The sequence below is a fragment of the Barbus barbus genome (genome assembly GCF_936440315.1).
Source record: "Barbus barbus genome assembly, chromosome: 2".
Lineage (NCBI taxonomy): Eukaryota > Metazoa > Chordata > Actinopteri > Cypriniformes > Cyprinidae > Barbus > Barbus barbus.
Genome location: NC_136730.1, coordinates 21,930,324 through 21,956,569, shown reverse-complemented (window position 1 = coordinate 21,956,569; position 26,246 = coordinate 21,930,324). Strand labels below are relative to the sequence as shown.

Genomic DNA, 26,246 nt, shown 5'->3' with positions numbered 1-26,246 from the left:
GTTTCTTAAAGCTGCACCTAGTAATTCTGTGGTTTATATTCGCCTTTTTCTCGTCTTAAATCCAAGTAGTGGATTCAAGATGTTTCTGTTTATTAACCCCGTTGAATGGCTGATCATGTGGGAAGCTGCCCATTTTATGTCAAATAAAACAGCTTTTTCTAGGCCACATCTCATGTTTGTTTACATTATTTGTCAAGTGTTATTCATTTATTTTTTTAAAAGCATAAAAACATACTTGTGCATTCTTAAGTCGAACTAAAGCTAAGCTGGAATACCCTACATTACTAAAACAATATAACACTAGGAATATTACACTTGCAGACTTTTTAAATGGTTACAGAGAAAACTGGGCATCAAACACTGAACGACTGAGGATCACACACCACATCAGACTTTAAAGCTTTTCTGAAAACAACAACAAACTCACACAGAAACAAGCACCTCATTGCTAGGAGACACATGACAATGGAAAAAAAAAAAAAGTGTTCTAAAATCAGCTCAAAATTTTAAATGTCTGGATGGAATCATAGTCTAAAGCCTAAAAAAAATGAGAGACTAACCATCATCCACTACATGATTTTCTGTGATATCTATCAACTCCAATGGCCAAAAATCTACAGACTGGCTCCGATTTCATGCAACTAGCATTAACTCCTCCACACTTCAAATCGAAGGGCAAATGTTAGTGTAGTGTATCACAGCTGACGTTAAATATAGTCTCTCACCGTTGTTGTCTTTCAATCTTAGCAGCAATTTTGGGATTGAGTGTGTCGCTGATCGTGGGGGGCAGAGGGTAGAGGGCAGGGGTTATGGTCTGCTGTGTCTGGTGAATCTGAAGTATCTGTCTGCTCTTGGTGAAACGCTGAGAAGCAGTGATCAGACGTCGCAGTCGGGCCGTCAGTGTGGAGGTTGAGGGCCAGTACATCCCTGATCCAGCACCCAAAGTCCCACCACCACCATCTAATACAGACCCTCCTTCTGCACCAACACACAAGCACACTGCTAAAGACTAGCAATAACTTAATATTAACTCAAAAGTGTTTATTTAAAAAAGGGAATGAGAAACACTATATAACACTATATTTTGTCAATACCTCCGCCTGTATCAGTGATGACCAGGTCTCCTGAGGAAGAAGCATCATCCTAAAGGTAAGAGCACATGTTAAGTCATAGAATTTTAACTAAATTTGAATTGAGGTAGCACACAGGAAACTGTTGTAAATGTTTGTAACAGTATGTTTTAGTATGAGTTATTGTGCATGTTGCCATACACACAGCATATAAGATATTTCCAGGAACATTATATGTATTCTATATACATTTATACTGAAAATTAAATGCAAGTTCCTGCAGTTGATTTATAAAATGATTATAAATACTGTAAATACACACACAAAGTATTTTCCAGTATTCTACATATCAGGGAACAAATAGGCAGCCATTTAGTCACAAAACATATTGAACTAACAAACACCTCTGTTTTTTTACCATGTTTATTGAAACTACATTCCTCTTCGTGTCATGCCAATTGAACATACTATGGGCTGTGGCCTATTCAATTCAAATTCCAACTCATGAATTGAAAAGGCAACCAACTCTAAAATTCGCCCATCCCTGAAGTCACTCTAATTGATGTTCTTTGAGCTTGTGTGTGTAACATTCTTATCAGGCCCAGTTCTCTCTTCTCCACTTGCATACCTCCATATCATCCTTCAGCAAAGCTGGAGCAGGCTTATACTCAGGGTCGTCCACATCTCTGCACACACAGATAAAGCACACATAAACAAACATCTCAGAGTGTTACTGCAGGCAGAAACTGATAAAAGACTTCCTCTATCTGTATGAATGGAGCACATATTTGTGTCTCTTACCCATCCATAAAGTCGTTTCCTCTCTGTTCAGCAGCGATGGCCTTATCGTCTGGCCGCCCAACCCTTTCTAAGAAACACAGTGCTGGATCTGCACGAATAGTGTTGTACTTCTCATAACCTACAACACATACAAACAACCATTAGATAAAAGAGTAAACCTACCCACACAGAAAGCCTTGAGCGTAACAGAGCTGATCAGACTCACCGTGCTTAAAGACTCCTAACAGCAGACATTTGTCCGAAAGCATGTCCCACCACAGAGCAGGCATCTCTGAATGATCCGGCTCAGGAACCCAGATCTCTATCTCACTGCGAGACAGCAAAAAAAACATTTCCGCCATTGTTAGCAGTAACATGCTATACATCTTAGTCTAAGGTTATTTCAGGTTTAGATTTTGGAACAGACCACAATTTAAGTATGATATTGTCATTTGCTGAATTTATTTTTGGTGAACTATTCTTTTAAATACGGATATTGATATTACATGTGTATGTTCCTGAAGTTTCCTCAGCAGAACAGCAGATGGCGCTTTGATGTTCCTCTTACTAAACATACTGGCTTAAACCAGGACCTATTTATAATCCCAATATGCAAAGGGATCTATGATACACAAGTGAATTGCTTTATATTATTAGGTTTTGATCAGTTTTATATGGCTTAAAATGAAATACAAATTACCAGCATGTAAAAAAAAATCATTTAAAATACTAAGAACTCTTATAAACTGAAATTACTGGTACTGCTACTTCTACCACTATTAGTACAATACATGTAGAATACGCTCCTCAGATGTTTTGGTTTCCCAGGCTAGTGACAGTAATAAGGCGAGAGGATCCATGGCAGTGCTTACCTGGCATCTGCCCCATCCAGCACTTTTTGGCACTGTACTCCAATCACCTCTTGTTTCAGATAGTACAGCATTCTAACCCTCAGCAGCACCCTGCCAGACAGAGACAGAGCGATTGAGCTCAAAGTGTTCTATATAAATATATTTAGTTTAAAACATTTAGAATGTTACAAATGATTCATTTAAAAAAATGTGTTGAACTTTCTATTGTAAAACTGTAACTGTTAATAGCACTGATAATAATAATAAATGATTCTTGAACACCAAATCAGCATATTAGAATGATTTCTGAAGAACCATATGACACTGAAGACTGCAATAATACAGTAGCTGCTGAAAATACAGCTGTATTGCAGACACAAATAATTTTCAGACATCATTTTTAAATTGTAATAATATTCCACAACATTACTTTTATGTAGTTTTGATCAAATAAATGTAACCTTGGTTAACAAGCGACCTCTTTCAAAAACAAAAAATCTTATTGTCCCCAATCTTTTGAATAGGACTGTAAATGGGTTTATGTGTACTATTTGATGCAAAATGCACTGCCATATGGCTAGTGTTAATAAGTGATAACACATACAGCCTTTTCATTTTTTTCTTTTAATGAAATTTGCTTCAGAGAGCATGCATGACAGTAAATGTAGGCAATGTAACCATTCAAAAACATCAACGTTTAAAAACAGTTAAGAAAATTTAAAAATCCTATATCGGAATCCTATACCTATATTTTTAGAACATTTGTGTGAGTGTGTATGTATATGCGAAGCATGACTGGGAACTTTGCTTTCAAGCTTATCCACATCTGTCCATGTTATGATCTTCATGTAGAGAATTTACAGTATTTCATACTTAAACTCACACTTTCACCGTAACATTAGTGGCATTTCAGCCCTGAGAAAAAATGCAGACGCATACAAAGCTGACAGCTGTGTCCCAGGTCATCGCTTAATGTGTGTGTGTGTGTGTGTGTGTTAAAACAGGACAGCTTTCTAAACAATAGGGAACTTTCTCCAATGGCAGAGAGCCCTAGATGCAGCCAGCCTTACAGTAATAAACTCTCTTAACACACACATCCTGGTCCAGAACAGTTCATTTATCAAAGCACAATCACACAGTCTGGTTTATAGCATGACATGATGCTGCTTTCTAATGCAGGAACTGTTAAGCGTTTGTGACAAACAAAAATACAGAATGGGAAAAGCCAGCCAGATTTGATTGTGAGTTTGACAACGTAAGTGTCAAGAACTGAAGAGCGTGACCTGAAAGCACCTCTCATCTTCCATTACCTAAGAGAAAAACCCCAAAACAAGTGTGTGAGAGTGGGCTCTACCACAAAAACATCAAAGGGGTAAAATGGGAGATTCCCCTTTTATCACTGCATCACACACTTCCTCCAGAGTGGCAGATATCGATCTAATGAGGTGTTCACATGTAGCTGAGTGGCTGTGTGGTTGAAAGTGGGTGTTACTGCTGCTTTATGGCCTAATGTTATTGGTGGGCTGCACAACAGGCTGTATTTTTCAAAAGTCAGATCATAAATGATATGTACTCACAAACACACACACACACACACAAACACATATACATATATATATTATTTAGCTCTGCATGTGGGCAGAAACAAATCATATAGAACTGTGAAACTGCTCACAGCAATATTAATACTGCCTTCCTTGCCAACACCTGACTACAGTATCTCACCAGAGACGGATCTGTGAGCTTTAGTGTCTTCATGTGAACATTACCTGAACATCACTTCTCATTTCCCTAAGGCTAAATTATTCTTAATTTGTCAAAACCATTGACTTGCCTACATTGCATTACCATCAGCTGTTAACAAAAACAGCAAACAAATGACTGGTCACTTTGTTGTTACACGGTGCTGTAATGTGTTAACCTCCATTAACACCAGCCATATGGCTGTGCATTTTACATCAGATCATGCAAATACAGTTTGGGGGTCAATACGACTTTTTTTTTCAGAAAGAAATTAATATTTAATTTTAAAAAGTAAGAATAAAGACATTTATAATGGGGACGATCTGTGTCAAATAAATTATGTTCTTTTGAACTGAATTCTGTGAAATGAGAATTCTAAAAATATATATTATATATATATTTTTTCTAATTTTCAAAAAATATATTAAACAGTATAACTTTTTTAAACACAGATACATTATAATGGTAAGAAAGTTCATTTCTTGAGCATCAAATCATCACAGAATGTTTTCTGTAGAATCATGTGACACTGAAGACTGGACTAATGGCTACTGAAAATTTAGCTTTGCATCACAGGAATAATTTACATTAAAAAAAAATTATAATATAATTATAAATATAATAATAAAATAGAAAACTCTAGTTACTTTCAATTATAATAATCTTTCACAGTATTACTGCTTTTACTGTATTATTTGTCAAATGAATGCAACACTGGTAGACATGGCGTCTTTCAAAAACACCATTTTATCGACCCCAAATTTTTGGTGTATCAAACAGTAGCGTGTATTGTGTTTGCGATGCAATACTCACTTGTTGCAGTGATGTTTCAGATGCTTCTTGTACCCGTCATCAGACAACATGTGTTCTGGGTTGTGTTTTCGGATCCATTCTGCCTTCTGGATATCAAATGAGCTAGACTGAGTCTTCATCTTCTTTCCTTTTCTGCCTCGTGGCACTGGAGTCGACAAACCTGCAGAAGTCACATAAAAAAAAAATCAAAATAATGTCACATGCTTTATAAAGAGACATTAATCCTGGCTGTAGCAAAATGCAAAAGGTAACTGAATTGCAGTCCTCATACCCAAATGGTTCTGAAGTTCCTTGGTCCTGCCGTCCTCTGTGGGAGCAATCAGATCCCACATGAAGCTCTTGATTTTATCATCTCCACGGTAATGAACGAGGCAGTATGCTAGGAGTGCTCTGCATATCGACTCCACATCACGCTCGGTCAGCTGACGCTTAAAGCGCCCATGAGCCAGGATATCCTTCCAGCGGCCCCACCTACGACCACAGAAACAAATTCAATGGTTCAACATTTCATCATCAGTGTCAAGAACTCTGCCTGAGAAGAGTCTCACTTCCTTTATTTGCATCTTTGCTATAAAGTTTATGTAGTGTATTATATGTATATATACAGCACAATGAACTTTTAAACATGTTAAATTGATCAAAAGTGATGGTAAAGTCATTTAAAATGTTACTATTTCAAATAAATGCTGTTCTTTTGAACTTTCCACTTATTAAAGAATCCTGGGGGAAAAAATTTTTAAGCAGCACAAACGTTTGGTCAAGAAACATCTTTCAAAAATAAAAATCGTACATAATTTTTAAATAGTTGCGTATATATTGTTATTGTACTGGCATATAACAAAACCCATATCGGTAGAGCACTAGCCATCACTCACCCATACACCAACAGATTTTTCTCCACCCGGAAGCACTCTGTGCGGCCATAGCTGTTGAGGCGGTCATGCGGCCGGCGGAGTTTGGGTTTGTCATCTCCACTACTCTCCCCTTCAGAGAGCTCGGCCAGCTCATCCTTAGTAGCGCTGAACGGCCGGGTCTGTTTCCTGACACGAGGGGTGTCGATCACCAGACTGTTCTGTAGCAAAACCACATCAAATAACAACAGTTAAAACAGAACCACTGACCTTTACTGCGAGCAGTGCTATGCATTTAAATAAGGCCAACCGCATTCACTAAAACTGATGTTTGCTCTCAAGTGCAGCACTTACAGCTAAAATACAGAAGAGCCCACAGAAAACAAAGATTGAGTTATTTCAAAGACTACATTACATTAAATACCAATCATGTTACCCAGCATCCTGTCATCTCTTACAGCAATGCCCTGCTCAAAACCTCATTTCTGGGGGTTTTCCCATCAGCCACTGACAGTCAAAGGAGCTTTCTGTAACTTGATTCTTTTATTAACACAGATGTCTAGGCAGTTATCAAAGTAATCCTGGCACTGAAGAGTCAGCTAGGAGCAAGCGGGCTTTTCTGCTACACTGTTAAACTTTGATTATGGCAGAGTTTGTGTATAACATACTCTGCCATTGACTGTATCCATGTCAATCTCTGCTTTCTTAGCCCACTTGTCCCAGAAGTTGGGGTCATCCAGAGAGATGTCTGTTCTGTTCCCTGAAGCTACAAAACTGGCCTGTGAACACAGCAAAAACAAATGAGAACAACATGTTAAATAATGTCTCTAAAATGACCCTTGCAGGTCTTAAATACATATAAGAATTAGGACTGCAAAATATCAGACAAAAAAAAAATACATTCCAGTATTTTGTTTTTCTGATAATTATTGTGATATGATTTTTTTTTTTAATGACTTCAAAAGATATGTTTTAGAGGAAAACAAACAAGTGAATAGTTTTAAAAAATATTTCCACAACTACTGTAAAATTATAATACTAATATTGCATCTTAATTTCTTAATTTTCAAACATTACTCCAAAACTACAGCTACAGTACAAACTATAGGGAGCCCTTAAAGCTTCTTTTTATTTAGATATATTATTAGAAATAAAAGATGAAAGAAAGAAGCTGACCTTGGCAAAGGTGGAGCCCCGACCCTCAGATTCAATAGTGATGGTCTTGGTTCTGCGTTGCAGGATTTGGTCAATGTCCTCTTCACAAAATTTAGCCCCCTCATCTTCCTCATCCATGATGGCACCATAAGCTCCACGCCGCAGAAGGTCCTCAATCTCCTTCTTAGAGAGCTGCTGCTGCATCTGCTATAAAAGTTTGAGAGAGAAAGACAGTGAATGGAATCAGACAATATATATTACACCAGTACAAAAAATATCCATCACCAACACCATGCAAATCTCCATGTAGAGAACAACAATGTAATGAGGGCTGGAGAAAAAAACTAAAGAAAAAACCCCTGGTACATGCGTAACATTTGATGACTTACCCCTCCTCCTATACTGTTGTCTCGTCCGCTCATGCTCTGAAGCACTGCTTTATCCAATCCCAGCTTTAGACTGGCTCTATCGAACATCTCTCGCTCATATGAGTTACGTGTGATTAGTCTATATACTTTTACTGCTTTATCCTGTCCAATCCGGTGGCAGCGAGCCTGAGCCTGTAGATTAAAAAAAGGAAAATAAGCCAATAGGAATTTTACCATCAAGTGTGTGTGTGTGTGTGTGTGTATATACCTGCAGGTCGTTCTGAGGATTCCAGTCAGAGTCAAAGATGATACAGGTGTCGGCAGCTGTGAGGTTAATACCAAGCCCACCGGCTCGAGTACACAGCAGGAAGACAAATCGATCGGAGTCTGGTTTACTGAAACGGTCTATTGCTGCTTGACGGAGGTTCCCACGTACACGGCCGTCTATCCGCTCATAGAGGTATCTGAAAAAGGTCAGTTTGACTTAGAAATTACAGATCGATGTACTTTATCGAGTACTTCCACACAGTCGGTGCACAGACATCATGCATACACTACTAGTCAACAGTTTGTGGTCAGTTTTTTATGTTTCTAAAAGAAATCTCTTATGCTCACCAAGGCTGCATTTATTTGATCAAAAAACAGTAATAAAAACAAAAAAACTAAACAAAACAGTAATTTAGTAAAATGACATTAAACATTTCTTATTATTATCAATGTTAAAAAATGTGTTAAGATTAATATAATATATCTTAATATAAGAATGTTTAAACTGATTTTTTTTTTCAGGGTTATTTGTTTAATAGACGGTTCAAATGAACAGCATTTATTTGAAACAGAAATCTTTTGTATCATAACCATAAATATCTTTATTGCAATTCTTAAAAAAAAAAAAATTAAAATAATAATAATAATAATCTTACTGACTTCTGAATGGTAGTACTGTATATGCATATATTCTACCATCAAATGAGTTTCATCTATACAAATTGACATTACAATACATTGTTTTATTGTCATTCCCTAATGAACTAAATGTGTTAAAAGAATATTCCGGGTTCAATAGAAGTAAAGCTGAATCAGCATCTTTGGCATAATGTTGATTACCCAAGAGCAACGTTGCATTAGTACGTCCCTAGCTCACTCCTAAAACTCTTTCCATCACCTTTTCACTAATTTTTCTTTTCCATTCATGTCTTTTATTGCTTCCACTCTTTTTTAGTCACATGTTTTTTCATGTTACTTCCTGCTTTCTCTGACCCACTTAGGGCAGAGCTGTGCCTATGGGACTGTGTGCCTGATGTGAGATCCCTGGAGTGTCTGTGTCCTGCAGCACCCTAGCTGCATCAGCCAACATACACAGCACTTAGTTCGCAAACAGTACACTATACACACTGCTAGACTGTCACAGACACGCTGAGGCAAGAGAAAAATGAATGAGACTTCTTTCTTTTTTTTTTTTTTTCTTAGGAAAGAAACTAATCCTAGCCACTGCATTAAATGGTCATGTGATATCGGTAATGCAAAGGGCCTCAACAGCAGAGAGCTCTGTATAAAGGGCCAGAGAAATAAGGAACATGTGAATACAACTCAAAGCAGGGTAAGCAAAATGTGGCATTGAACTCCTACCAAAAAAGCTTGCTATTTTGATTGATTAGATTGCTTGCTAAACTGACATTTATACACTGTAATGTATCTAAAACAAATATAGCAGAGCGAGACGTCACAGTTTGCAGTTAAACACCATGAACTCGGCAGGAACACGGCGGGGGCCATTCATAGCATTGAAATACACCTTTAGCATGTCGCCGTTTTCGATTCTCACCTTCTCTGGATGAGGTAGTCTTCCAGGATGTCCAGGCAGCGCACCATCTGAGAAAAGATGAGCACTTTGTGTCCACCGGCCTTCATCTTGGGGAGCAGCTTGTCAATGAGAACGAGTTTACCTGCTGACTGAATCATAGCCTGCAGGTGGAAATCTACTGCTGCGGGGCTGTACACCTCCTTGAAGTCCTCTAAGATCTTCTCCTCAGCCCCTAGAAGAGAAGAGAGAGCAACAGACTTCTTAGGACCTTGCCTAATGTAGGCTTGTTGGTTTTGGCAGCAGCTGGGGTTTAAATGGTTGTACCTTTGATGAGGTAGGGATGGTTGCAGCATTTCCGCAGTTCCATCATGGTGTTAAGCAGGTTTGGGACGTTGGCTTGGCCAGCTCCCTTAGCCAGGAATGAGAAGTTCTTCTCCAGGATGGCGCGGTAGTATTTCTTCTGGATGTTGGTGAGCTCCACTTCAATGATGGTCTCCTCTTTAGGGGCCAACTTCTTCTCCACGTCTTCCTTAAGACGACGCAGCATCATCGGTTTCAGGATAGCCTGGAGTTTCTGGACCTACATGCGCAAACATATACAAACAAAGGAGAGTTAATACTGCATATACAGAACATAAATAAATTTAAACACAGTAATATAGAACGTATATACAAACGCAGCACCTGCTCCTCAGTCTTGAGGTCTCCAAATTCCTGCATGAAGGTGCTTTCAGAAGGGAAGCGGGTCGGCTCCAGGAAGTGCAGCAGACTGAAGAGTTCTTCTACTGTGTTTTGTAGCGGAGTGCCCGTCAACAAAACCTTATGTTCCTAAGAGGTCAACAGATATCAAGTTAAAAACATAGGAAAAGAAAATACATCTGTGGTAAGTTTTAAATATAACTATAATAATGTCTTTTTTATACCAGACTCATAAGTTTGAAGCCCTCCAGTAGCTTGCAGTTCTTATTTTTGAGCCGATGGGCTTCATCAATGATGACACAGCGCCAGTCTATTGCGTTAAGTTCTGGACAGCCTCCCAATATCATCTCAAATGTTGTAATGACCGCCTGAAACCGGTAAGCACCTCTTATCACACGACCCTGTAAGACAGAAAGCGAGATAATAAGTGCCTGCAAACATTTTCCAGTTTTTTTGCGCTCCCTGAGGTTTTGCACGGTACACCAGTATACAGTCATTAGGTGTAAGTGATATGACAAAAATCATATATAACAGCAAGGGGATTTTTATTTCATCATAACAGTATATAAAACGATATAGGTATTTTTGCAGGAAATTCAACAAAAATGCATTTCTCACACACACACAGGTTTGTTTTTGTGAAAAGTGGGGACATCCCATAGGCGTAATGGTTTTTATACTGTACAAACTGTATGTGCTATTGCCCTACACAAAACCTACACCTAAACCTACCCCTTACAGGAAACTTGGTGCATTTTTACTTTCTCAAAAAAACTCTAATATTAATAAGCCTTTTGAAAAATGGGAACATGGGGCAATGTCCTCATAAGTCACCTTCTCCTTGTGATACCCATGTCATAGCGATGTCATTATACAAATTTATGTCCTCATTTGTCACAAAAACCCACACACACACACACACTTTATAAATATATATAAATCATAAATTATACACATACACATTAATCATGTGGTTATGCCTATTTTTGATAACAGTGAATTAAAATCTTCATAAATGAAAGGTAATTTTTTGCTCCTCTTTTTTTTCATAACATGTAGGATGCAAACCACTTGGTAAAACCGATTTTATAAAATGGAATGATCCAAACTAAAATATATGATTATGCATTACAAATTAACTTAAAATTAATTTATAATATTTATATTAAATATTATTATAATTTTTTTTCAATATTCATTCTGACCAGATGAGCAGTATCTGTTATGAAAAATCCAATATAAAGAAAGCAATTGAATTCTGTATTAATGCAACAGATTGCAATGCTTTTTTTATCTATTCCATCTATTATTTCTTCATCATATTACTCCATCTTCACTAGTAGTTATGCAAATATATCCACTGTGGCATTAGTGGTACAGGATATATCAAATTTCATCCCAGCTGACACATTTCTACCATTACGAGGCACTGTATATGCTGAAATACCACCTAGCCATAACAGTGATGTATGATTTTTTTGCATATCAAGCATTGCTTTATGGACTCAGACATACACTCTGCAAACTTCACAGTTAAATTTAGTTTGAAAAGGAATAAAATAAACATAATTGAGCTGTGGCTTGCTTTTTTCCCCTTTATCTTTCTCCTTCACAAAACATGATACTAAAAGGTAACCAATTCAAAAGCCTTGAATTACAGTTAAGAGGTCTAGATCAATGCGAGGCTGACCTTCCTCTGCTGTGTGTGTGTGGGTGTGAAATCTCACCTGAGCATCTCTGAAGTACATCTCATACTGCTGGAGCATCTGTCTGCTGACCACACTGCCATGGTACACGATCACGTTGAGGTATGTCCAGGTTCTGAACTCTCTCTCCCAGTTAGCGATGGTAGAGAGAGGGGCGATAATGAGGAAAGGCCCCTTGATCCCTGTGCGATAGATCTCATCCAGAAATGTGATGGACTGGATGGTCTTTCCCAGACCCATCTCATCCGCCAGAATACAGTTACGCCTGCAAATTGAGACAGAGGAGCATCAGAGTTTTTGCCTTTTTAATATTTCCACACACAAGACAACAGGCTATATGACAAGAGTAGGTGTAAAGGTCCTTGCACACCTTACGAGTATTTTCAAAATTTTCATACAAGTTTTTTTATTTGTTTTTCAAATTTGTCATCCTTTCCTTTCAAAATCTTTGCTATGAATACGAAAATGCAGAAAATCAAACCTGATCTGAATTTTTTTATGATGGCAAAAGTTTCGGAGGCGGTGTGTAAACGAGACTGACACAACGTGAGGTTGTACTTATTTTTTAACATGCAAACATTTCGAACAAAAATTTCAGACTCAGAGTGCAATGACCTTTAAACGGATTCAAAAATGAAATAAAGAATAAAATTTGAATGGAAATAAAATAGCTGTGCTTGACACAATGCCTGTTGAAATGTAGTGCTACTGCACACACAGCCACACATAATACATACAACAGTGAGCGTCAGCATATCCAGAGCAAGAACAAAACAGAGAAAAGCCTGGAAATTCAGCTAATATATTATAGTAACATTTAAATAACGTTCAAATTAGGTTTGTAAGTTGCTTTTGTACAAAAGCATCAGCCAGATGAGCCGCTGGAATTTAAAGTTATTTAATTCATTCATCATCTCATTGATGGTCTCAATGCTGTCTGATGTCTGAATTGAAAATTAGATTTCCACAACACTCAACACACACGGCTCTCTCTTTCGCCTATCTGCCATTCAATTATCTATCTATAAATAAAACGCAAGCAAAACAACAAGGACGCAAAGAAAAGCCATGCAGATATTAGCTCACAGATGAAACGTACACCATTTGCTGATGTTCTATTCAGCAGTTTTATTGACATATATAAGGAAGGATAAAGAGGAAGGATCCCTGTGTCAGGCTGAGCGTTCACTTACCTGTTATACCAGTTGAAGAGAAGCCAGTTGACCCCCTCCAGCTGGTAATCCCTGAGACAATTTCCATTACAATACTCTCGTGATTGCTCCCGCTTCTTCCAGTGACTTGCCGGTGGACGCTCCTGAGAGAGCATGGAAAATTCAGTAAATGCTATTCAAGCGCCAAAACATGCATTATACATGCTAACTACCTGCAGTACAGTTTAACCAGGCACTATTTGCTTTGTTACACCAATTCGGCATGCATATTTAAATACTTTGTAGAACAAACGTCTCCTTTCTATATAAATTATAGACACTTCATAAAAAGGAAGTTTGTGTACAATTTCTAGTGATTATAGCAACAGGAATTCATCAAATGATGGAGAAGTGAGTAAGCTGTTTCCCTACTAAACTCTGCCCAACGATACCCCCCCTCACACACCACCACAAACTCTTCACCCCTCCTCATCATTAAATCGGTTAAAAAATAAAAAAACCATCCAGAGTACTATGCACTGGAAATTTTTATTTCTATGCACTTTCAATGTTCATTGCACTAGTATTTATATATCTTAAGTACAGCTTATTCATATCCATTTGTAATTATATTCATAGTTTTTGCTCATAGTGTACATACATTTACTGTACAATCCATCTGTATAGTATGTTCATATCACCCATCTGTATATCATACAGATAGTATTTAAAAATTTGTAAATTATGTCCATAGTACTACTGCCTTATCTGTATATTCTGTACATATGTAACATATTGTAGGCACTGTATATCCTGTACCTCTGCTTATTGCACTTCTGGTTAGATGCTAACTGCATTTCGTTGCCCTGTACCTTACATGTGCAATGACAATAAAGTTGAATCTAATTAATTATATATCCAGTGAAGCGCAGTTTAGGTATGTTAAAGAGCTGTTTCAGGTCCCTGAGGCTCATTATACTGAGAAAGAGAAATATAAAAAAGGGGGACCCACACTCGGAATTTGTGCTCTGCATTTAACTCATCCAAGTGTAGACATAGTAGTGAACATACACCCGGAGCAGTGGGCAGCCAATGCTGTGGCTGCCCTGGGAGCAGTTGGGGGTCCGGTGCCTTGCTCAAGGGTCTCACCTCAGTCATGGTATTGAGGGTGGAGAGAGTGTTGGTTATTCACTCCCCCCACCTACAATCCCTGCCGGACCTGAGACTCAAACCCACGGCTGCCTCTTTTATATATGGTGAATTCATAATTTAAATAATAATATCTTATGCTCACCAAGAGTACATTTATTTGTAAATAAAAAAAAAGTACAGTACAAACTGTAATATTACAAAATGCAACCATTACTCCAGCCTTCAGTGTCACATGATCCTTCATAAATCATTCTAATATGCTGATCTGCTTCATTTCTTGTTATTATCAATATTGAAAACAATTGGGCCGTTTAATATTTTTGTGGAAACCATAATGATTTTTTTTAGGATGATTAATACATTTGATGAATAGAAAGTTCAAAAGAACAGCATTTATTTGGAATAGAAATGCTAATGGATACTTGCTAGATGAAAGTATTGATTAAAAAGAACATGTTTGAATAGTAGTAAAATATAAATAAAATAAAATGGTATAAGAGGGAGCAAGAGAGAGATGGTCTCACCACTCTGTTGGTTTTTGGTTTTGCTGCCTGCAGCTTTTTGAACTCTTTAATTTTAGTCTGGTCTACATCTTCCTTCAACTCCCATGTGCTGTCCTCATATGGCAATGAGCACCATTTCACCAGGTAATACACCACCGGCTACACAGGCACACAAAAAGAAGGTTTTGAGACTTTCACAAAATAATAAATAAAGAGAGAGCTACATAGAGTGCTAACCGCACACACGAACACAATTCACAGAGCAATGGCTACCTCTCCAGTGTCCTTGTCCTCACAGTATGAGACCTCAAGAACTCGGTCCACCTCTACATAGTCGGGATTGAATAGTTCCTCCTCCATCTTAAAACACACACACATACACATAATTAATAATTACAAATAAATCCTGTGCATCTCCTCAGTGATTATTATGACTAAATGAAAACGCATCATACTAAATATTTTTTTGTGTTCGCTGAAGTTACAAACAAACACAGGCATTCTTACATCAGCAAAGAAGTGTGCTCTCTGCGCCTGTTTGATCTTGAAGCGCTTGATTTTCTGCTGGATCCTCTTGTCTTTCTCTAACTGCTGCTCCGTCGCCCACTCACAGTGAAGATACGAGCTACAACACACACAAGTTTACATAATTGCTGAATGCTCCTTACACACACGCTAAATTATGCATGCTCATCAACACATGACTAAATAGCTCTCTGAGCTGCTCCTGGTTATTAGCAATATGAAAAACTGAATTTTTTACAGCTTGAAAGCTAACAGAGACAACCGTTAAAGCTGATAAAAGCAGTGCCTTATTGACTTACTAGTTTTTGTACTTGACATAATACTCTTCAGTTTCTACCATCACCCCAGAAGAAACCTGTTGAATGAATGAAAAATAAAAAAATATATAATACACAATATTATTAAAATAAATCATCAATAAGAGTTATTTTGTCCCATTTCTGAACAAAGAAAAACTAATTAATAATAAATAGTTCATTTTTCCCAATAAAAGCTAAATTAAGTCTCTGTTTAATGTCTGATAAATCATATTAACACAGATAACTCAGGGGTAGAAGCATTTGCTAAATTAATAAACAGATTAGCACACATATTAAAGTTTAATACAGATTAAAACTATGAGTATTCTGCTAGAAATGTCACATTATTTGTTACAAGATTAAAATTCCAGCATATTTCAGAACAGCTATGCACTAAAATCTGATCACAACTGGTCACAGGAAGTGTAAGTGTCATGTGTAATACCATGTGCAAACAGGGCTATAATTTCCAGAATAAAGCAGAATGAGATCTAAAGATGAGTAAGAAAAACACACTTTATAAAACACAGAGATCATGAAAATCTTACCTCTTTTTTCACTACACGAGATGCCATGATTTTATCAACCACAGTAGCATCTTCCTCAGTCGGGTTCTCCTATAAACCAGCATAAACCAGATCAGAGACTCTTCATACCACAACATACACTTAAACACACACAATTTCCCTCTCTCTCACACACACATAAAAGGATGCATTGGCTTTACTCATTCTAAACATAGCATCTTATATTCAAGATCAGAGAACTGCTTGAGCATGCTGGGACACATCATAAGAAACAATTCCGTGTGCTGCTAACTGCAGTGAGATTTTATGTACTCACCACAAACAGTTGCACTGCAGGCTGTTTGTGAGCATTGGAGTTGCTCTTCTTGGCTTTTACGATGACCTTCATTTCTTCATCAGACAATCGAGCCTCTCCATCATCCTCATATTTCTTCCTCTTGACCTTCCGGTTCGAACGTCGCTTCTGTAGACACACAAACAAAAATGAGTGTGATTTCAAGAGTATGTTTCAATTTTTTTTCACAGTTCTTTTTGAAAGAAGTCTTTTATGCTCATCAAGGCTGAATTTATTTGATAAAACAGATACAGGTTTATTGTGAAATATTATTACAATTTAAAATAACCATTTTAATTTTTTTAATGTAATTTATTTCTGTGATGGCAAAGCTACATTTTCAGCAGTCATTACTCCAGTTTTCAGTGTCTCATGATTCTCCAGAAATCATTCTAATGCTGATTTGGTGCTCAAGAAACATTTCCTATCATTATCAATGTTGAGAACAGTTGTGCTGCTTAATATTTTTGTTAAAGCCATTATAAATTCCTTCTATGATGAATAGAAAGTTCAAAAGAACTTCATTTATTTGTCTGATTATTAATGCATTAATGTTGAATAAAAGTATGTATTTTTCAAGTCATTCAACTCTTCTGAGCAGTGTATGATACTTATGCATTCAGAAAATTAAATATAAACGCATAAATTTTACATTAATGACAGCACTTTCAAATAAATAAATAAATTAATTAATTATTAATTGAATTTTAAATATTTAGCAAAAATCATATTACAGTTGGGATAAATTTACCCCAGGGGACTTGTTGAGCCATGTAAATGTCACTTTAGATGACCGAGAGAGGAGGAGAACCCCTGTGCACGCACAATTTTATTTTTCACTCAGCAAATCAGAGATGCCCATCAGGGGGCCTTTAATAAATTAGTATAGCAGAGAGAGAGAGGGAGAGAGGGAGAGAGAGAGAGAGTGTGTGTGTGTGTGTGTGTCTGTTCTCCCAAATATAACATGACCTAAATGTGTACAAGTTCAAGTAAATGGAGAGGATGAGAATATCTCAGGATGACCAAATTAAAGACCCACCCGCCCTGCCACGAGACCCCAGTGTTTCCCAAAATGCACATGGCTGTGGCTTTAACTCCGACAGCCTAACTGAGTCATCACAAGAACACTGCTTTAATTAACACAGGGGTATTTAAAGAGGATAATTATATCTGGAAGGGTAGAGGGGGGTATATCATGGATGGAGGAATGAGAGATTGAATTCATCTGAGGGTATGGCAGTCATCTCAGCCTCTCTCGCTCTTGGACTGAACATACACATGCTGCAGGAAGCACCACTGTATTATGCAGTTTAAAGAATGACCAACGACAAAGTGCATACAATTTGTGCCACCTGCTCCAGAAATTACAACACACAGAAATACATTTCTTGCTAGATGTTTATATAAGACAGCATGAAAGTGTCATCCAGGCATTTCAAGAATAGATAAAAAGCCCAAAGCTCACCGAATCATCATCTTTAGAGGATCGTCGAGTTGGTCTGTCATCATCAGACAGCTCTTCAGAGGAATCTGTCTTCTTTCGCTTCTTCTTTCCAAGCTTTATAACAATTTTCCTGTATGAGAGAAGAACACACAGAGAGACCTATTTTAACACCAATACCCACTGGAATTCAGTCAGAAGAAACCAGTATTACTCAAAACATTTTATGGAAACACACCAAATGTCCACTTTGTTGATTGCATCAATCCTGGCAAAAGAACTGATTTACTAGTGATTTACTAGCACTTAATTACTATATTATATTATATGATTTTGCTTCACAAAGCACGCCTTCCACAAGGAAGCTAGCCTCTATTGCCATTTGCAATCATATGATTCTGGATGGTAACGCCTCTGCATTAATTTTGAAACCTGAGGTAATCTATAATATGTTTCTAAGAGGCTGTAAAACTGTAAAGCCACTTTTTTTCATTTGGTCACAAATAAAACAGACACCACACATAAAAACTGGCACCATAAATGCACACACGCTTTCATATCTCTCATTGATTTTATTAACTAAATCTAAACTTATTAAAAAACATTTTGGGTAATTGAAATAAAGCTGAAATAAATAAATAAAAGTTGCTTTGGCAACAAACTGAAACATGTTTAAGTAAAATTACCAAAACTGAAATTGAAATAGTTAAAAATATATACATTTATTTATTTAAAAACAAAATAAAACTGAAAATATAAAAATAAAAACTAATTTAAATATGAATAAATACATTAATAGTAGTATATAAATAATACTAAACACAGGTTTCTTAACTCCATTGTAAATGTCATGTAATGAAGCCAAACAAAGTCAAATGATTTCACAGAATTCCATCTTTCATGCTGGACACTAAAAGCGGTCACACTTTAGCAATCTCTCCTCTCAGTGCTGGGCACACAGGAAAAGATTGCCAGGACATCAGCTGTGTGAATCACTCGCTCTTTCACTCTCGCTCTCATTCTGGGTCCTGCTCTGTGGATGATGTTACACTTCACTAGTCTCCGGGACAACGTGACTTCCTGGTTGCCTAGCGACCTGATCAGAGTGAAGCTGGTGGCGTGGGTGGAAGCAGTAATGTTGTATCCTGTGAGTGACACACGAGCTCTACTCAGCAGCTGTGAAATGAGACTGAGAGAGCTGGTCTTTACTGCACTCTGTGTGTGTGTGTACGGACAGAGCTGGACTGACACCCAAACATCTTTCTTTTGCTCTCCTCTGTCAAGGGATCAACACATGGGTCCAGAATCAACCACAAACTTTCTGTTATTTTATAAAACAAGTATGATAACATAGAAAAATAAAAGGTAGATTTTCTATAAATTAAAGCACTTATTTAGCAGTTTTCATCTTGTATGATATATTACATACGAGTCAGGAGAAAATATTGATTTTATGCCTCACATTTTCATGTTAGTGTATCAAGAACAGAGCTCTAGAGTAACAAGACAAGAAAACAAATATAAAAGATAAAGCTCTTAATGCAAATGCAAAAAGATATGCCACAGTCACTGATCTTTCTTTAGCAAACCATTTGTGTAGATTCACAAACAGCAGCGGGAGTCATCGACTGTCATTCTTACACTGAATTCTTAGCATTCTTAGATTTATGACATGCACTGTGTTAGAATTGCTGAAAAAGGCACCAGTCAACAGGCCATATGGCCAACACTATTCACTCTGTTTTGAAAAGGAAAAAGGAAAAATTCCTGCTAATTAAAGTACACAAATTCTATCATTTATATAATATGATTGATCATTTCACATTGCTAAATCTCTAATGTATAAAAAATGCTATGCCAAAACCACCATCACAAATCCCAGCTGGTCAACGCTTAGTTAGTATCTCTGAAAGGAATCAATTGTCATTCTAATGGTAGGGCCCTATGAAATGCGTTTGATTTTTTTTCCCAAATTCTGTTCTTTTTTTTTTTTTTCAAATTCCACTTTTTTCTGTTTTAGTTTCTCTGTTTAATTAATTGAAATCATAACTTACACAATTTAGTGTAAGCTTAGCAAATGTTAGATTTTTAAGGCCCTATGAAATGTTATGTTTTTCTCCAGGTATGTTTGTATTAAACGAAACTGCACTTCTGTGTCATTAATTCACACAGACATATTTAAAATGGTATTTTTGTAACTTAATATCCACAGACACTAGATCATATTGTGTTTTGATTTAATTGTACTAACTTACTTTTGATTTATGCAACCAAAATTTGCCAAATTCCGTGACATTCCACGTTATACTGTAAATTCCGATTTTATGACTGGATCACGGAAGTCATATGGCCCTATAATGGTTGTACTTTGTCACATAAACTAAAGTGCTCTAAAAAATATCTTTATAACAGCTCAAAGTCAACTCAACAAACAAAAACACATACAACATATAACAAAAAGTAAATATAATATTTTTAATTATTGACTGCAGTTACCACTGTATGTTTGGTAAGTCATAAAGAACATGAATATTTTAGTGTGTGTGTTTCTCTTACTTTTTAACATGCATCTGTATTTAAAGGCTATATGAATCAGAGCCAAACACATTTAAATGCATGCACACATGCTCGATGGATGAGAGTGGAAGGTCTTTGGAGGCAGACGCAGAAGGCTGCATTAATATTTCAGGGTTGTATCCAAGGCTACATATACGCACACACTCAATCTTTCTCAGTCTTTTCCCTAAAAGCTCCTACAAACACACGGTTGCACAAACATACACATAAAATGTGTTTAAAATCAGCCCTGCGATGAGAAACCCACCATATATTTATTTTAAAAAATTATTTTCATCTCTTTCTTTCAATATAATGTCTAAATAAACATCCAGTATCACATCTCCATTACACGCTCGACACCTCACGACACAACACTTATCATACACGTATCATAATTGAATTAAAACAGTGCTAAACGTGTGAGAGACAAACTCAGTGTGTCAGGGAGAAAGTGAATTTTTGGTGTCAGTCTCAATCCGTCTTGCATGGTCTGCTTCACTTTTGCCCAGCACTGCATCTGTGACCGCACTAAGGAAAGCAAGTTTGCACTTATAACAACCTGATTCTTTTGTAATCAAATTAACAAACACACGAATACATAAAACATATCAATAGAAGTACTGATGCAATAGCATGAGGGGGACAAATCTGATAAATGACTGCATCTACACAGTCATAACGTGCCTGACAGACTGCACTGTTATAAATATGGGTGTGTGTGACTGGCTGCAGTCTCTAGCTCGGTCTCTGAGATCACATGGTCTGCTTTAATGGCAGCTGTTGGCTGTAGTGTGCAGTTTGGTGCAAAGCGGGTCAGTAGGTTTCTGGCTTTGCTCTCCACTGCAGGCTCAAAGACACCAACTCTGCTATTTATGAAAGCAAGATCTAAAGGCCCACCTCTGCCTCCTTGTCATAACATAACACTCAAGCATTAATAAATAGCAGCCTCTTATATCAGAGCGGCAGCAACGTACATTAGAGTGTCAGCAGAGTAATGCTAGGTGACAAGATCCTGTTCACCACACTAACACAGCAAAACACGCTCAATAAAAGCTTGCCAAACCAGACAGGTAACTGAGTACTTTACAGGGAGAAGGAGACCACTTAGCCTATTACCACGTCAATATGCAAACATGTCCCTCTCATTCTGGAGTATCTGCAAACCAGCATTTAAAAGCCATCAACGTCTGCTTCCTTCTGTCAGATGTGGTAAATATTGCAATCTATAAAACATGAGACAATAAACTGTGTTAAACAAGAAAAGAAATCACCCAGTTAGGCGTTGAGTCTGAACATACACGTCTTGTTTGTCTTGCCTTTACTGCTGAAGTATTTGGGTCAGTCAGATTGCTAATCCATTAAGCACGACGAACAAGTCACAGAAGAAATTCAACACACAGCGGGAATGTTAAACATTTTCACGCTAGCTTCGTAATCTCACCAATGGACCATACGAGAGCACACAGCCTTTCTAAGAACAAAGCAGCATCTAGACTGAATTGTAGAGTTTGAGATGATATTTAGTGGCATAAAGTTTGCGGAGGCCTACACATAATGCACATGATCTAGAAGTCTCATTCTTCCATTCAGTCCTCCGTTAATGCAGATCAGATGACATCATGATGTCATAAAGCCCTGCATGTATGACTCAGACTTATGATCTATTCACCTTCACCAGAATAGGCTCTCTGTGTGAGCACTGCTGTTACATGTGAGGTACATAAACGAATCATTAACCACAACAAAAAAGGGAGAACACCAGATTACTGTTTGTTCCTTTGCCATGTTTGTAGTTACAAAAAAGGCTGATAATTTTTCCATTCAACCTTCAGATCAGGGATTTTCAAACCAAGGTCCAGGGACCCTCAGAAGGCCTCAAGGGGTACCAAGGTGTATTTAAATTTTCTGAGAATTTTTTTTTTTTTTTTCAGTATTTATTATGAAAATCATTTTGAAACAATACTTTTCAGATAATGAAAAAATAACACTTTAAAAAACAAAACATGACAATAACATAACTTTATAATATAACACTTCTTTTTTTCTGATAATCCTAGTATAGCCTAATCTTTATATTTTAGAAAGGTAGTTCTTTGCATGATATTGAGGGGATTTGCCATTAAAAAAATTTGATCAAAAATATGATTTCATATTACTCTTCAGTACTCAATTCTCCAACATTTCTGGAGAAAACTGCTAGTGCAGTGTTTTTCACAACCGCAGACGGTTATTAAAAGTGGTCCTTGGTTCAAAAAAGTTTGCTAGAATGTTCTGTAAGTGGTTAAAAAGTGAAAACTTCCTGCATAATCTGAGCACAGTTCTAGAGCCAAAGACTTCCTAACAGCTGAGGACAGAATCATCCGAATGTGACTGAACGAAAATGTATCTGTAAATATCTAAAGAAACTCTGACACCTTAATACTTCCTGAACTGAGTTTTACAGAGCATTTTGCTGTGCTTGCCATATTTGCAGTGCTACAATTTCGTATAAAAAAAAAAAATATATATATTTTTTACTTTTGCTGGCAAAAGTTGCACTCAAGAAAACCTGACAGGAAACACTTGATATGCACATAAACTCTCAACATTTGCATACAAGTTAATGCGCTAGCCTGGGGTGAATTTGCTCTAATTTCATGTAAGTCGCAATGTGCATTAAGGAAAAATAAATGGCTGACATAACATTTTTGCACTGAAATATATTCAGTTAAAAGTTGAGGCATTTCTGCTTTAGTCGAATGTTCACAAATGTTCTTGAAAATGAGAAACTTCATGCCTAACAATGGCCTTTACTCTTGACTATATTCACAATATTGCACAGTCTCTTCTACCTTATTGCTTCATTAAATGTTGTTAGCTTGAAGCAGCAGTTTAACATGACAGTCAATGCTCTTCACGATCTAGGGGAAATCATCATCAGATTTAGACTTAATACACAAACACATGTTAAGGACACATCTGTAAGCAGGAAGACTTGCAGTGATTAGCTGCATGGCTAACAGCATGCAGATGAAGACACAGAGATGTTCTTGGATGAATAGAATTCATCACAGATCATGACAGAAAGAGCTGTGCAACACTTTTCCACCCACTCCATGATCAAAACACCAAAGAGACAAAATGTTACCCATCCTTCAGCTTGGGGAGAATGTTACAGCGGTCTTACCCAATTTGAGCCTTTTGTTTGGACTTGGATGACGTCACAATCCGGGCCTTCTTGGAACTCTTTTCCTTGCCTCTGGACTTGGAAGAACCGGCCCTGTGACTGCGGTGCTGTGACGAAGAAGACGGGAAGCTTTCTGGACTCATGATGCGCGGAATATTTTTCTCTCCCCTCTCTCGTGCTTTGGCGATGGCCTCTGAGATGATTAGATTGGCCTTCTGTTGTTTATCGTCCGAAAGGGGTGACTCCATCTGCTGTTCCTGCTGCTGTCGCTTCTGTGCCCGCTTCTCTGACACGGATATGTACGAGGATGATGAAGAGGAAGAAGAGGAGCTGCTCTTCACTGGTGGGCTGAGTACCCGCGGCTGGCTGCTGGGACCATTAGTGTTCTTAGGAGGCTGTGAGAAAAGAGAAAAACAAATATATTACCACCCAAACAAGATATCAATGTTCTCCATAGGACTGGCTCCATCTAGAATTGTTGTGTAGGCAGGACTGTACAGGAAGCCAATAGATAGGCTTCTATTTCAGGATTCGGTAATTCCATATGCTAAACCCATGATGAACAATACACTATTTAAGATACCATGACGCCATGTAGACTAGTCTGACGGTCAATGTAACAGCGCTATTGGACAAGAAACAGAACGATGAGCTCAATTCAACAGCCATAACATTACTCCTCTAGTCATGACCTAGAAAACTTGGACTCAAGCGGATGTAAATACTTTAATAGGTTTCTTATTAAGGGGGACAAAGTCAGTACAGTGAAACAGTTACTCTGCACATGATTAAAAAGGTTCTGTTAAGCTAACTTCAAGCACAAGAACCTCACTCTAAAACACAGACGTCTAAAGAGATGCCAACAAACCAGAATGTGCAAGATCATTCACAGACGGGGTACGAAGTTAACAGCCGCCACCAGCCAAATGCTGGTAGTTTTACACATAGAGGCGGCTAATTTTGCTCATCTACGGTGGTTCACTTATAATGTGCATTACAAAAGCAAAGCTGATGACTGATTTCTAACTATTTGTCATCATTACAGTCAAATCTAAACTGGGCTCAAAAAAAGTGTAAGACAACAGTGTAAATGGAAAGTTAATAGATGTTAAATTCATAATGTAATGCAAGTAGAGAGAGATTTTACATGCAGATTGATCATATTTTTTTCTGTTTTGTGATTCACATCCAAGTGAAACGAATCATCATAAAAAAATAAAAACAGAGTGAGGACTTGGTTTTGATGATTGAATGCAGGAATGTGAACTTGCAATCGATTGTAAGAAAAGGGACTCCATGTAGGTGGACTAAATGGTCAGAGGATCCATCATGCATCAACAGGGAAAAGTATGTATTTTCACCAGAAGATCCAGTTATAAAAAAATATATATGCAATAGACGAATGGTTAATATAATAAGATTACTACGTTCATTCAGGAAATAGATTTTCATTTCATGTTGATTTTAACTAAAGTGGAACAAAAGAGACCAGATATTGTGTTTATGCAAAAACAAATGCTATTTGGCACCACTTAAATTGGTCTTTGTGCATTTTTCTCCCGAATCACAGTCAGTTATATCATATATTTGAAATGGGGGGAAAAAATCTGAGTGGCAGGTTAAATTGGGAATTTTGCCAACCATTTTGCCTGGTAGGCAAAAAATTAATTACATACCTTGTTGACAGAACATTTCTAATTGGCTAGCTTACTGATTGGCTTAAACATCTTACTCCCCTGATTCTTTTTTGCAGTTACAGAGTCTAGGGCTGATACTGAGACAGGTGTGATTTCTCACGACACCTATTTCAATGAAGCCTGTCAGGTTGTAGAGATACTTGTGCTTACATCAACTCAAATACCGTTCAAGTGTTTGGGGCCATTCTTTACCCAGCTCAATACTGGTTGAGAATTTAATAAGCACACTAGTTACTTCATGACCTTGCCAGCAGACTAAACGTAAGTAGAGGTTCAAGATAAAAATCCTTGGAGATCCCATCTCATCTGATTGTTGCTCAAGCAGTGCAGCATGGTGTGCCTGAGTCCACCCACACATACTGGATGACAACATGGGAAATCCTCCATCTTTGAACTGCTGCATCATCAATGTTCCTAATGCCTGGGTTTCATAATATTCACTGCCATCCATTCATGTGGCCAACCAGCTATAAGGGAAGATAAAGGAATGGTTTGGCTGACTGCACAGGCAAATGCAGCACACCACTGGGGCTGCGCGCACACACACACACATTCACCATTTTATTAGTGGCTTAATCCTCTAAACATCAGAGATATCATTAGTAAACATAAGGTATAGGGGTGTTAATAAGTCACAGTTCATCAGAATATCACACACTGATCAAAGGTCAAGAGACAAAATCGTCAACCTGAGAGCCCGTCTATTCACATAATCCACCCCTCACCCCATGAAATAAAAAGACAGACATGTATAATTCACAGCACGATCATATAGCAGGCGGAGACATGCCAACTTTTATTATTCATGCCTGTTTCGCTGACATGCAATCTCCCTTTTTCCTCCATTTCTTGCTCTCTTTCTCACTCGGAAAGCAGCTAAAGTGAGTTTGAACCCATAAAGGAGGAGAGAGATCTTATCTTTTACTTTATTAGGTTTTACGTTGCACGCTCGCTCTTTATAAATATGAGACACGGCCAGAGCAATGTTCCAGTCATGCCAATAAAGCTTTGTTGACTCAAAAAAAAAAAAGACAGACATAAAATTGGATCAC

The 26,246-nt window shown here is 37.5% G+C and overlaps 1 protein-coding gene across 5 annotated transcripts in view; it reads right to left on the bottom strand.

The window, feature by feature from the left end:
* LOC306877482 (chromodomain-helicase-DNA-binding protein 9-like) overlaps positions 1–26,246 on the bottom strand; it is a 60,294-nt gene that overhangs the window by 8,597 nt on the left and 25,451 nt on the right. For all 5 annotated transcript variants that reach the window (XM_079429248.1, XM_079429249.1, XM_079429250.1 and 2 more), the window contains 27 exons: positions 23,498–23,892; positions 17,797–17,905; positions 16,314–16,460; positions 16,019–16,087; positions 15,471–15,526; positions 15,154–15,271; positions 14,920–15,006; positions 14,668–14,805; positions 13,034–13,155; positions 11,862–12,105; positions 10,359–10,535; positions 10,120–10,263; positions 9,760–10,015; positions 9,457–9,667; positions 7,900–8,095; positions 7,653–7,823; positions 7,285–7,470; positions 6,777–6,887; positions 6,133–6,329; positions 5,529–5,728; positions 5,258–5,417; positions 2,723–2,812; positions 2,077–2,180; positions 1,872–1,989; positions 1,699–1,756; positions 1,095–1,143; positions 726–978 (listed from right to left, as the gene is read on the bottom strand). In XM_079429248.1, the coding sequence (XP_079285374.1) occupies positions 726–978; positions 1,095–1,143; positions 1,699–1,756; positions 1,872–1,989; positions 2,077–2,180; positions 2,723–2,812; positions 5,258–5,417; positions 5,529–5,728; positions 6,133–6,329; positions 6,777–6,887; positions 7,285–7,470; positions 7,653–7,823; positions 7,900–8,095; positions 9,457–9,667; positions 9,760–10,015; positions 10,120–10,263; positions 10,359–10,535; positions 11,862–12,105; positions 13,034–13,155; positions 14,668–14,805; positions 14,920–15,006; positions 15,154–15,271; positions 15,471–15,526; positions 16,019–16,087; positions 16,314–16,460; positions 17,797–17,905; positions 23,498–23,892 (4,166 nt within the window). The remainder of the gene's footprint in view (positions 1–725; positions 979–1,094; positions 1,144–1,698; positions 1,757–1,871; positions 1,990–2,076; positions 2,181–2,722; positions 2,813–5,257; positions 5,418–5,528; positions 5,729–6,132; positions 6,330–6,776; positions 6,888–7,284; positions 7,471–7,652; positions 7,824–7,899; positions 8,096–9,456; positions 9,668–9,759; positions 10,016–10,119; positions 10,264–10,358; positions 10,536–11,861; positions 12,106–13,033; positions 13,156–14,667; positions 14,806–14,919; positions 15,007–15,153; positions 15,272–15,470; positions 15,527–16,018; positions 16,088–16,313; positions 16,461–17,796; positions 17,906–23,497; positions 23,893–26,246) is intronic.